At 30.4% G+C, this 14,607-nt stretch overlaps 1 protein-coding gene, 1 long non-coding RNA gene and 1 pseudogene across 2 annotated transcripts; 2 read left to right on the top strand and 1 right to left on the bottom strand.

Annotated features, from left to right (window-relative positions):
• Window positions 1-111: 111 nt before the first annotated feature.
• LOC114403196 lies at window positions 112-8,460 on the top strand. The gene is made up of 2 exons (XR_003664611.1): window positions 112-1,693; window positions 7,094-8,460. It is a non-coding gene; the product is annotated as an uncharacterized LOC114403196 (long non-coding RNA).
• On the bottom strand, window positions 5,471-6,169 carry LOC114403187. The gene is made up of 2 exons (XM_028365984.1): window positions 6,039-6,169; window positions 5,471-5,936 (listed from the first exon to the last, which is right to left on the bottom strand). Exons 1-2 carry the CDS (start codon window positions 6,120-6,122, stop codon window positions 5,664-5,666), a joined length of 357 nt encoding a protein of 118 aa, XP_028221785.1. The 5' UTR covers window positions 6,123-6,169; the 3' UTR covers window positions 5,471-5,663.
• Window positions 8,461-9,126: 666 nt separating the features above from the next.
• Window positions 9,127-12,804, top strand: LOC114377078 (annotated as a pseudogene).
• The last annotated feature ends 1,803 nt before the right edge of the window (window positions 12,805-14,607 follow it).

The raw sequence follows: 14,607 nt of genomic DNA, 5'->3' as shown, positions 1-14,607 counted from the left end.
AGTTACTTAGTTATTCATATGCCTAAGAACATATCACTACATTTATTTGACTAATCCCTGAGCAGGTTAGCTAAACCATATAGGCATATATACACCGTACGATCTGTTAAATTCCATGAGGTTGATGTTTTATAAGAACCGCTATCTTCCATGGTGTGACATATTCAGCTTTCATAGAGCTTTTGTTTGATACGTTTTTCTCTCCTCATTCTCAAGCCTTCATCTTCTTCAGGTGCCAAAAACTGTCTTCATCTTCCCTCTCCTGGCTCTCCATAACTCCATTATTCTTCGATTCTAATGCTTTTTCACTATCTAATCGACCAGTTTCTTTCCTCTGGTGGCCCTTTAATTATATTCTTACTATACGGTGTAACGAAGGTGAGAAGCTTTAATTGGCGAGGCTGACTTGGGAAGAAAGAAAAGGATCAGTATATATATATATATATGGAGGTGAATTATTCATGCTTAATTGTTAACTCATGTGGATGAGATTTATACAACATCATGTACTAATAATCTGTGTGCATATCACCCCACTCCCATCTCATTTCTAAAGAATATAGTATATATACACGTACACTAGCTCATTCAATATATTTCTAATCAGCATCATAGATATATATGTGTTACATTAAGCGAAGACTACCCCCCCCCCCCCCCCCCCCCCCAATATATCCTTTGGCAAATAAGACCTAAGATCTAAGATCGATTGATATTTTGAAGAAATTAATATATAGACGACGGCATAAAAGTAAAACATGAATTTAATTTCAGAGATCAAGCAATTTTCTGAAAAACTCATCACTGCCACTTGATTATGATCTGTTCCAAGAAATGAAAAGATTTTATCTATCTATCTTGAAGTTTTAGTATTATTTTCTCAGTTTTAGGGCTATTATTTCCCAGGATTAGGGCTTGGACTATTTTCTCAGTTTTAGTATTATTTCAAACTTGACTAATTATGTGTTAAAATGAATTAGTCTCACATCATAACTAAAAGTTGTAGAGGATATATATAAAGAAGAAGAAAATTTAAGTGAAATCAATTTTGTTTAGATAGAAACTCCTTAGTTAATATATGGTTGAGAGATAAACATGTTTCTTTAGTATGTGCATTGGTTCAATTTCTATATCTAGTATAAAAAAATATTTGTTAAAAGAATTTAATATCTTAAATAAATTTTAATACTTCAAAATATTAGTCTCTGATTTTCAGGTAGAGGATACTCCAGGTTTGTAAAAAGAAATTCCTTAATGTAATTTAATTAATTATAAATATAATATCATATTTAAACCAAGAATAGAGTAGGAAAAAGAAAAGGAATAGAAATATGCTTGTTTTGATACACGAAAGGTCCACCACAATATGCCATATCATGATATCAATATATATGTATGGTCTCATCCAAATACATGATGGTGTTGTTGTTCATAATGGACAAGGTAATCTTGATCAAGAGTGGAAATGCATGTCTTGAGGGTTTTATTCGTGGTTGTGAATGTATGGTGATGAGTGATGAGATATCTCATGTTGACAGAAGAGAGAGAGCACAACCCGGGAATGGTTAAAGGAGTCTTTGCCTTTGTTGGGAGTGTGCTCTCTCTTCCTCTGTCATCATCACATTCACATGCCTTTTCTTTCCAGCCAAAGTAGACGTGTACATACAGCAGCATTGTCTTATTACCATTCAAGGTATGTGAAGCTTTTCCTTGCCTCAAGTTGAATTGGTTATAAATAATGTCGTTTTCAAAAATATTGAAATGGTATGTCTAATTCGATGGGCATAAGAGTGGATAAATCGAAATGGTCCTTCACATCACTGTCATATATGTATGATCTTTAATTTTCTTAAAAAATCAAATAAATCAGAATTCAAATTAAGGAAAATAGAAATAAAATGGATAGGATATTAATAAACTCAATTTTATATTTGTTGAGTTTTATAATAATTATCTAAAAAATAATAATATTAAGGATATTTTTAGAGTTTAATGGGATGTATTACAAGTGTAAAAATTATCATATAATCATCTTATATGATAATCATTGCTAACTTTTATAATAATGTTTTAAAATTCACACCAATAATGATTTTTCTTATAAGATGATTCATATTCGATCACCATATTTTTATTGGTTGATGGTAGTAATCTAACAAAACTTTTACACTAATATTTTTTATCAGACTTTTACGCTTTTTATCAGACTTTTACGCTAATATTGTACGCATATATATTAAACTCAAGTTTTTATAAAATATAAAATTGTCATACATAAAAGTCATAACTGAGAATTGATGTTAAACTATATAAGTATTCCATGGTAGTTTTCTGCTGTTAAAATTTGGGAGGAAATGGTGATCAAATAACATTTCTGAATACAAAATGCAGAGTTGAAAAAAGAAATAAATGATGCCTCAACTGTTTCTCCTTTCCTTTCCTAGATATTTCCAAGAACAATTATTTTGTAATGGGGAAAAAATAGGAACACATTCAATAATAAAAAATTGTTTACTTACTCATTTTCCTTTGTCAGTACACTCATATTTTGTTGCTAATCATCTGAGTGAAATGATTGTGATGATTTGTGAATATATACACGATGGTGAAAATGTGAGAAGAACCAAATAATCAACCATCAAAGGAGCCCTTTTCTTTTTAGTTTTAACAATGAAACTCACTAGTGGAATTTATAGAGTTAATTATACTTTTAGTTTTTATATTTAATTTGTGCATGTACAGTATAATTTTTCTCTCTTTTTAATTTAATTACATGTATTTAGGTTTCATAAGTTTTCAATTTTTAAATTAACTAATTCTCTTATTTCAAAATTTCATTAGTTAATAGAAATGTAACGAATACATTGTTGATTTCCACGCGCAATATACACACAGGGATTGATCAAATAATGAAATAATATTGATATAAATAAGTTTAATTTAGTTCAAATTTATCATATATAATAATTTATAAAAAAGTAATATTATAAAAATTAATTTAATTTTTTTTGAAGTTGAATCCATGTCATTCAATCGTTTTTATAAGGCTTTTATTTCTGAAGGATAAGTAAAAAAAAAAAAGCTTTTGCATCATACAAGATGTAAAAGCTTTTTATTTTTTTTAAGTTACATGCTGGTGTATCTGTCAATTAATTAGCCTTGGCGAAACTTATAAAAATTACTTTATTGTGTACAGTTCAATTGATCTTGTCATGTTTTTTTAGTGTTAACACATACATGAATTGTCAAAGTCTAGTCTATATAATTTCTTACCCTATAATAATAATAGGATAATACTGTTATATCTGTCAAATCACATGATAACACTTACAATATATAGCTAATTATTAGTTTAGACACCATATAGAAAATTGTTATTGGTAACTTCAATAAAATGTGCTTATTCTATTTTCATGTAGAACACCATAGAGGAGTTATTTAACATATTTTTCTTTTTTTTAGAAGTCACGGATATTTTTATAAGACTTTGCTTGTGCCGGGTAAACTTTTCAAAACTATAGTATTTGTTATTAATGTTGATGATGCTTATATTAATATTTTGAGGGGTTTGCTAACATCCACTTATTTTTTAAAAAGAATAAGTTGCACCTAAATATATTTTAAGGGAATTTATTATAGTTACAACTTGTTAATTTATTTCTTGTAAAAATTAAATATAAGTTAATAAATTTTATATGCGTGTATTTACTAACATATATTCACTTACTTTTTAGAAATGAGTAAATTAATAAGTTACATCTTGGATGTATTTTAAAAAAAAATTATTATAATTTACTAATTTACTCCAGAAATATATATATTACTATACACATACCCTATTTAGAGTAAGGAATTTAAGTTTTGTTTAATTTCCCATCAAATCTTTCACACAAGATTAAAATATATTGGTGCAAACTATAGAACGTGAGTTAGAAGATTAAGCTGTAAATGAGCTAATAGAACATGACGGCAATTATATTTGGCTGTTCCAAAATAATTAAACGCATTGGTATGCATATGGACAATAACGGAAATGACTAAGATACCGATAGTTGGGGCATGTCTGCAACGTGTCATGGAAAATGTTCCTCTTTTTTCTTTCCTCAAAAGTCGCGCAATTTTTCTTTTCAAGAAATATCAGTAATTAATTATTAATATTTTATCAGTAAAAAAATTAATTTTTTTTTTATTTTTATCATCAAATTAATTTATAACTTGAAAATCATAAGTTAGAACAAAATTATTGATTCAAGTCCCTTAAGTAAAATCTTATATTCAAATTTTATAAATAAAAAAATATAATTAAAAAAAAATTCACTAAAAATGAATAGTCAAGTTTATCAATAAAATTAATCAATCATAAAACTGGGAAATATTTTATACCAATATAATATTACATATAAAAAAAATCACACAAGTTAGAACATATGAACATTCAGAGCAAAAATCAAACTGAAACGCCAAAACTGCATATTGGCAAGTCCAAATGATACCTACAGATGGTGTAGTTCCCTAGAATTTGAGGATACATAAAAAGAATGCGTAGCAGGGTTTAGTCATCTAAAGCCAGTAGAACAGGTTATTGTTAGATAATATTTTAAAAATTGCATATAGCTCTCGATCATACAGTATATATAAATAGGATTATTTTCTAATTTCTATAAAGATATATTGTCCATTGTTGTTGAATTTTTTAATGATGAATATGAGGATTTATTATTTTTGCTATATACATTTTAATATAGGTAACTTATCATCATAATTTAATCGAATTATTTTATTTTATTTTACTATAGTTGATACGAGGTTTGAACCAATAACCTATACCCGAATCTCTTATGCATTGTCACAGTTACTTATGAATTCTTTAATTATAGCATGTGACTACAGTTACATCAGCTACACAACTTCAATTTTGGAAACTAAAAGTTTATTAAAATGATTTCTAAAAGCTTTTGTTTTAAGAGGAACTTTAACAGTGAAGGTTTTCCTGGTTGTTAAAGGAACATTTAAAGTGTTAAACCTTGACTTATTTTTTTTATAGCTAAATCTTAACTTATTAGGAAGTTGAAAACTCATTAAAAAAAATAAACATTTGAAAACTGTGGTAGTATATGTTCGCACAAAATAGCCACGCAAAATACGTGAGAAGGACAAAATTGTTGCATAACATGCAAGATGTAAACGGATACAATTGAGCCGTTTCTACACAGGTATACATCGAAACTTGTTATAGATGCAGTTCAAATAGGGGAACGTTATATATATATATATATATATATATATATATATATATATATATATATATATATATTCAGCTTATACGTATAATAACTTTCAAGCTGACAAAAATATATTGTAACGTCAGTCTGCAACCTACTAAATAAATTTATTTTAGAGGATCCCCACAAAAAAAAAATGTGGTGAAAATTGAGAAAGAGAGAAATGTATATTAAAATGCTAGTGAAGGTTTTTAAAGAAACTCATGGAGTTAATAAAGAGATTCATTCCATAGGGAGAAATTAAAAGTAGCAACCTTAATTACTGCACAATCTTACTTGCTTAATACAGTACCTCCTTATTGCTTGATTAATACGTACTTTCATTTTCTTTTTATTATTAATTCTAACAGCTTTAGCCTTCAACCATTTTTTATGGTTTGTTCAACCATGCCTTTCCGTTCCTTGAGACTGGTTTAAACTTGTGGTCAAAAGCCTTTTTTGCTGCTGCTGCTTCTTGGACACAACATGGGTGTGATACAAAATGATATTAGGCTTCATATCGAAGTACCTTATAAAATGATCTGCTGTTGCATCTTGTACCTGTTGATCTTGAATAAGATCTTTAATTGCTTCAGGCATGGGTTGGTCATTCATCATTTTCTTCCAATAATCCCCCAGGTCTTTTCTTGCATGGCTTAAGTTGATGTTGGCAACCTATTTATTAGTAGAGATAACATAGAAAACTCATAAACCATAATTAGCACAAACTCAATGGTTCAAATTTTAAAACAAATGAGTTACTACTGAAAAGCTTACCAGGAGAAGCGACAAGACTACGAACAAGGCAAAGATGGGCTTCATTTCTTCTCTAAGATGTGTGCTCCTCGTTAGATGTGGCATTTCCTTTAGTTTTAATTTATTTATTTTACTGGCCAGAGGTGGCTCGTATATATATAGAGAATGAAGAGGTTAAGATCAATGCTTAATTCTACTTTTTATCACAAATTTTTATTTTTATTTTTATTTTATTCTCAACAAATTAATTTAATGTATTTTATCTTCAACTTTTAAGAAATTTGTAATATTACTTTATGTTATTTTACTCCTAATATAATGATACTTTTTATCTCTTCCATTTTTTTTTGACAAATTTTACATTTAATTTTTTTATTTTTTTGTCAAATTTTATGTCAAACTTCTTTTTTTTACAAATTTTACCTCTAATTTTTATATTTATTAATAAATAAAATTCAAGTATTTCTTAAAAGTTTAGAGGTAAAATGTGTCAAATTTAAAAGATAGGGACAAAATTTCTTAAAAATTTAAATATTGGGAATAAAAAATACAATTAAGTCTAAAATTAATTATGTTCTACCTTCACATCTTTATTATTTTTTTAATAATAATATACAAACACTTCATCATTTTAAACACCCTTCCAACACCATTTAATTTTTTTATCTCTTTCTTCTTATCCCATTATTAATCCAATTATACTTATATTTTTTTTTTCTTTCTCTGGGTGTCAAATATCATATTGGATGTTCATCTAACATTTTTTTTTATCCTCTCAACAAGGCAAAGAACGTTCAATTGTGGACTGGCCCCTTCTAAGCTCCTGACCCAAATTCAGGATCATATAACAATTTATTGAATTTGAGATTTCCATCTTGTGTATGTTATGTGTTATTCTACCATTCATATCTTTTGAGTGTTACTTTATCTACTTAGCCCTTATGCAACTGTATATGAACATCTTTTGTTTTGAAATCCCCCACCCATGTTCACATTCATTCCTGACTGAGTTCTACTTCGCAGTTCAATTTTCGTGCGCATAATGATTGGGGACTCTTTTTTTTTTTTTACAACAGAATGATGCCAAGGGCCCATATTATTAGCAGGGCTCTGATTGCAATTTCTGAAATGAAGCATTACTCTACTACAGCACGATTGCTAAAACAGTAAAACCTCAAGACTTTGTACAAACCCGATCATCCTTTATCCTACTTGGTTAGTAGCAGCAATGTACAAACATCTATGCCAAATTTCTACTTTCCTCATTTTGTACACTTCAAAAATCGCAAACACCATAACATGAAAAAACACGGTTCGTGTCATTTAGAACTATGACCAAAACAAAAGAATAAGCTTCCTCTGTTGTGCGTTGAAGTTGAACATGAAATTCGGTGGATTAGCTCTGTGAATGAACGACCAATATGCATAATGCATGAGTTCCTAGTTTTTAAGACCATAGAATGGTAGAGTAGCATTAGAAGTGATCACCAGAAACAATTAAAAGAATGAAAGGAATAAGTTCAGTTGATTAGTGAATTTTGATCTCGCACATAGACTGGCTGCTGGTACCGAACTCTTCTTCATCCGCCTCTGAAACAATGTCCTCAATAGTGAGAAGCAGAGGCAGGTCAGAAGAGAAGGTGAGTGTTGGCTTCACTTTCAGCACAACAAGTGGTGCAGCCACATTGTTGAGAATCTGCAGCACTCTTCTCATGGAGGGTCTCTCAGCACTATCAGGATTAGCAACACAGCTCAACCTCATCTCCTCCTCCTCAAACTCCCCATTCAACCTCTTATCAGCTGCCTCAATCACTTTCCCTTCAGAGTGAAGCCCATGTTTGGATTTGGTGAAGGTCGGTGGTTCGAGGGGTTTTGATTTAGAAGAACTAGTACGTGAATAGCTCAAGAAAACGTTGAGCAATGTGTGTTCGGTGTTGTAGTCGATCCATGCAGTGATGGTGTTGCCGCTCTTGAGGTCGAGGCGGGCATCGAACTCGACGGCGACGAAGGAGAGGGAGAGGAAGAGGAAGAAGGCGAGGCCGTCGCCGGAGGAGCCTCCAAGTTCAATCAATCGATGAAAAAGCAAGTTATTTTGTATTTTAATGGTTTCAGGTCATGGATGTTCCACTGCCACCGATTTGATTAATAATGAACCCTCCCCTGGAAACACGAGAAAGTATGTTCCTGTCTGTACTGTGAGTGAATTATGACATTCTTTTTCTGTATCCCATTAAACAGCAGCAAGATATGTGTAATTCTGGTGGCAACTGGTAGCTTTAATCCACCCACTTCATGCATTTACGGATGTTTTTGGTCAGTTGCGTTTATAGCTCAGATTCTTTTTTCTTTTTTCTTTTTTCATTTCCTTAAGTTTACTTTGTAGAGAATTGTTATTCTACTGCCCTGAGACATCTATACTGCTTTGGCGCTTATAAAACTCAAATCTGAATAATTTTTACTCCTTCTACTCCTCTAACAAAAAGAAATGACATCTTGAATGCAAGTTCATCCTTGAAGGTATTGATTATTGAACAATTTGGTTCTTTTCTTTTTTTGCCGTTGAGTCTAGAATAATTAAGGGAAAAAATTTAGATCTCATAAATCATGTGATGACAAAAAAGTCAATGGTTGCATGACATGATAATCACTTTACTATTTACCGTGGTTTTGACATTTTATGATCAAACCATATCTTAACCATTGGTAAAATATACTCACTATAAATTATATAATAATACAGGCTTCTTTGTCTACTTGAATTAATATTATAACTATAAAAACCATATACATATAATTGGATTTGTTATTGAAAATTCTATGTTGTACATACTACGTAGATGTTCAAAAGTGTTGGGCTTGCCTGGGATCAATTCATACCGGTGTATCTTCTTGTATTGTTAGCTTCCTTGAGTTATGATCTACGAGTTTCTACTTTATAAATGAAGGTGAATGGGAGTATATATTGAATATTCCCTCTAATTCACTTCAAGTACTACTTGATGGAATTTCATTAACTTAATTTCTTGAATTATGTGCAACTTAATTTTTAATTTCATTTATTTTCTGCTAGTCTGATTTTTTGTAAAATAAAATAAAATAAAATTTGTGGATGTTATTCTTAGAGCTTGCAAGAGATGCGTTGAATTCAAATGGCTACTGCATAATTGGAGGTTACTTGTCTCCTGTGAATGATGCATACAAGAAAACGGTATGAAGTTGTCAAGCAAAAATGGAAAAAGATTCTTCATATATTATATCCATACATGTGAGTCTGTAAAACTTGTTAGCAAAATAAATGATTAAATAAGGTAAAACATATGCTTGGCATGTGGAAAACACTGGAACACTTAACTCAGTAAATTTACTTTTTTTTTCAGCTAAGAGATCAAACGCTATGATTCTATTCATGAAATTATGATTTTTATTAATCAAGTGATGCTATTAGTTTCACTGCCACATGTTGGTCTAATTGTATTTTGCTTGTATGTTTATATAGGGCCTAATATCTGCTGAACATCGAATTCAATTATGTCAATTAGCCTGCAAAATTTCAGATTTTGTAATGGTTGATCCATAATTTTCTATCAGCTAGATTACATGTCATCCTATTTTCTGTGCATGTTAGTAAGTTTCATTATCCATAGATTTGAATTTGAGAGACAGTGCTTTGATGCCATGTGTGTTGTGAGAAATATTTGGCTCTCTGGCTAACCTATTTTATTAATATTATGCATTTTTATCTGGCTATAAACTGCTGCAGGCAAGTCAGAGCACATATCAACGCATTTTAACTGTTCTCTCCAGAGTCCACAATTCTGTTTGAGTCAGGGTTGGTATCTAGAGGTATGCTCAACAAACAAGCCTTCAATGAAATCAAATTACTCTAGTTGCCATTTCAAATTGCTCCCCTGCCCCATCTTAAAATTCAAAATAAAGGAAGAAGTGACATTGACACCGGCTCTCTTAATCTCTTTTAAGAATGAAATACTAATCATATTAATGCTAATCCGTACTGCTGAGCTTTAAAAAAATGTGGTGCTAAGGATTCAGTGAATCAGTGTTGGGAATACTTTGTGATTTAAATGATTAATATATGGATTTTAATGCTTGGACATGTTTTCCTGTCTCTGGAATTAGGTGGTCAATTGACTCTAGTATTTTGTGGGAATTTCTTAGTGCTATATGGATGCATGATTGGATGAGCAATTTGGTTCCGTATGGTGCTAAAGCCTTCAAAAGTCATCTATCATCTATCTTATATATAATATGTTCCTTGACTTAAATGTGATTTAGTCTAAAAGGAGCATTAATAGTTCCCTTCCCTTCATTAAATAAAAAGGCCGTGCTAGATTTTCATTTCTTTCTATACATGTTTTTGACAATGTTGTAACAATACAATAATTTGCTTTGTATTGATTAGTGTAGAATCCCTTAAGGTCATGCTTCTCTGTGGTTCTGATCTCCTTCATTCTTTTGGCATTCCTGGATTCTGGATTCCTGACCAGGTACTATAATGAAAAATTCTAATTTTTTTTTTTATCATAGATTAGTTTCACATGGAGTTATTTGACGATTCTTGGAAAAAAAACCTCGTCCTACCTAATAATTTTAGTAAACCAACCTTAAATGGTTGTGGAATTCAAAGTCAGAGGAATTATATTGATTTTATGTTTTTATTGTTAGAATTAACAAGCTTATTGAGTCAACTATTCTTATTTCTCCCCACATAGATACAAGGCATGGGTGGAATATAGATTAGGAGTTTCAAACTAATGAATTGGATAAATTTTTTGAATTGAAATGGATAATCATTAATCCATTTATGATCCATTAAAAATGTACTACAAAAATCTAATCCATCCATAACTTATTTCATAAAAAAAAAGGGTCCAATCCATCCATTATATTTTATTTTTCTAAAACAAAGTTTAATATTTATACACATTCTTACACCCAAATACCATAGAATCCAATATTTGTCTCATAAAGACAAACGGTTCATTGTCTATCCAATAGCAAATGGTGATCCAATTCAACTAATCTATTAAGTTTTATTTTTATAATTGAATAGATTGATTGGTTGATTTATACGTGATGGATTGGACGGTTAGTGGATAAACAGATTGAATTTCCACATATGTTAATGAATACTGGTTTGCCATAGGTTGTGGAAACAATGAACTATAATTTTGTTATTGACTTATTGTACTTTAGGTTAAAACTATATGCAAAGATTATAGAGTAGTCTGCATTCGCAGAGAAGGACAAGATGTAGAGAAGACTATATCTAAAGATGAAATTCTGAATGAGAATAAGGTATATCACATTTCAAGCTTGTCATTTTTCCTATATGTGTTTAAAATGGGTTAAATTAGTTATTTGGTCATCTAATTTATTTTTTAGATTTAATTGGATCTTCTAATTTTTTTTATTCAATTTGATCCTCTAATTTTTAAATCGATTTAATTCAGTTTTTAAGTATAAACGATAAGAAATCACACTTTATGATGATTCAAAATCATCACTAAATGATTTTAATCTGTCACAAAATTTATAGTTTTTACAAAAAAGTGAATCAATTCTAAAAATTGGAAGATCAAATTGAACTAAAAAAACATTAGAGGACCAAATCGAATTGCTTTTAAAAATTAGATGACCAAATTAAATTAAAAAAAATAAAGGATTAAATTGAACCTAAATAATAAATTAAAAGACTAAAAAACTAAATTAACCTTTAAAATGAAATGTGGCTTATGAATTTTGGACATTTTTAAATTTCTATTTATTGTGCATGTGTATTTGACCAAATTAAGGTCAAATTACAGACCAACTGATGAAATCCTTCTGTGATGTCCCATATACATAGGTGTGTTGATGTTCCATCAACACGGGAATTTTAAATTTAATGATTAAAATTTATTACCTTTGTGTTTGTATATGTGTGTGCTAGCGCACGTGTTGTGACTGGTTAGAATTGATTAATTCCCTCTCAACCTTGATTACTGATTAGCTTTTAACCATGGACACTCTTGCTTGAGGTGTGGGAGTGTGAGACGTGTGCTGCAATAACACCACCTTGACATTTTGTTTGACATGTGTCAGATACTACTTATTAAGTGTACCCTGGACCTTCCTGTATGACTTGGATACTTGAACCACGATACCTTCATATAGTACTATATAAACTATAAAATATATTTTTTCGAATATTCAGTAATGAAACAAAATTTCTGGGACCAAACTTTGTCTTAGCGTTTTGCTATGATATGAATAAGAATTAGAATGAATTGCTTTGCTACTCATCTTTTATGCATAGGTAAATTTTCCACTATTTTTTAGGATAATATCAAAGTTGTGGATGAACTTGTTCCAAATCAAATCAGCTCAACCAGAGTAAGGTAATGCTATGGACCTTGTTTACTTTCAAGAGTTACAGGACGATAATTTTTAAAAAGAGAGACGTTCAGTTTTCTTGTATTTTTCACTAATTTCAGGGATTGCATGCAAGAGGACTATCTATAAAATACCTTACTGCGGATGAAGTGATTGATTATGTCAGAGAGCAACAATAATTAATTATACTTGAACTTAAATGATAAATGATTACTAGTGTTTTCCATTACATTCTGTAGACATGGGTGTTTGCAAGAGCCATTGCACTATCTGAGCCAGTTTTCAATAAACAGATTATTTGTGTCGTAAATTTGCAGATAAATAAACATTGCATAATTTATGTAATCGAATTGCAAATACTCTACAGTATTATTGAAGTTGCTCACTCTAAATTTGTTGGAATCACAAATGAGTGAAATAGTCTTGCAATATAGATAGGAATTGATAAGTTAAGCAACATTTAAATGCGAAACCTAATGCCTTTAAGATTTTGAGTCAGGTGTAGTATTAAGTTCATTTTTATGTAGTTTATTTGTCAAGGGTTGATGGAGATCTTCGTAATATGTTTGCGTAAAAAAAAATGAGCCAAGGATATTCTCGATTCTAACCTTGAGATACTTTAGTTATTTTCAATAGAAAGTTAGAAACTTTTTTTTAGGCAACTTTAAATATGACAAAACAGCACACTTTTTTTTTTACACAATGACAGAAAAGCTAAAAACAAAATATATAAAAGAGGATGTTGTAGCATGTATGTCTCTTATGTATAGCCCAGATATTGAACCACAAAATGCAATCCATAACCATTGATCATTGTTGTACTTCTGCCACATACATCTCATCAATTCCCGAAGGAGTTGTCACGATTAAAGCAAGCAACTGGGTGATCACAGTAAACATTGACACTGCTGCTGCTAGAACCATCACCACCCATAATTGTCTCCATTGTTGGGTTTGGAACTATGGGAGGGATCACAGCTGAGAAAACACCAAGAAAAGAAGTTGTTATGCATGGTGCAAAAGCATGTGATATTGTTCAAACTTTACCATGCATGAACACTTTTTTCAATTAAAAATGGGAAGATCAAAATAGAAAAATCATGATATTTTAGGAAAACGTACAGTTCGACATGAGTAATTTATGTAGCTCATGTATTTTCCTGGTGCAAACAAGAGAAAACCATAAGATTCTAGACTTGCAAACAACTCATGTGTAACGAATACAAAAGATGACTCGCACCAAACTTAAGTTCAAGGATATGATTATAATGTAAATGTAATAAGAGGACGAGGACAAGTTTATGCAGGTATATACATATATACTATGATGAGTAGTGCATTCAGAGACATATATGTGATATATAAATGCACCATCTCAATTCTCAGGACTGCGAATGTAACCGCATAAATTTGTGTGAATGTAACGCCAGTCAACGATGCTTTGTAGATAAACCCAAGAGAGTTGAGCTCATACAAGCAAAAATGGTACCATGCACGTTGTTTATTTGTCTATATCCCTTTAGCCTGACATGCTATAAACATATCCAAGGTGGCAAATTCTGTCTTAAACCTCTCACTTGAGGGAACTCGTGCTTTACACTTTCAAATTTCTTTTTTCTACCTTCTAATGGGGCGTACCATAAACCCAAGAGAAGAATCGAAAATTACGAATGTTTGTTCTATTTTTTTCTAAAATAATATATTACCTTTTTTTAGCTCGCTAATTACTTTAATTAGAAATCACCATTCGGCCAGATATAAAAAGGAAAAATGTTAGAAGAAAAGGATAAAAAATCAAAAGAAAAAAAAATTCATACATATACGTTAAGGGAGATCGATCTGAAATGTAACAATCTATGAATTTCTTAATATCATACATAATATAAAAGTAAAAAAAGAAAAAGAAAAAGACAATGTGAGTGTTAGGATTACTTTATTTTATTTTTTAAAAAAAAAGAAATAGTATTTTCTTTTCATAAAAAAAAAATTCTCAAGTTCAGTATCAAACATTCGAAAAATAAAAAATACGTGTGCATATCCCCCTTTTTCCATCAACGACTCCAATAGCATAAGCGGAAAAAGAAAAATATATTACACACAGAATAAGCAGTCGTGGCCCAGAGATTCTTCAGGGAAAAAATGAAGAAAAAAAATAATGAATAAGAGATATAAAATTACCGAAATTGACAATAAAAGA

This window comes from Glycine soja, chromosome 2 (genome assembly GCF_004193775.1).
Source record: "Glycine soja cultivar W05 chromosome 2, ASM419377v2, whole genome shotgun sequence".
NCBI lineage: Eukaryota > Viridiplantae > Streptophyta > Magnoliopsida > Fabales > Fabaceae > Glycine > Glycine soja.
The sequence above is the reverse complement of the archived record's forward strand: the minus strand, read 5'-3'. Positions and strand labels throughout refer to the sequence as shown.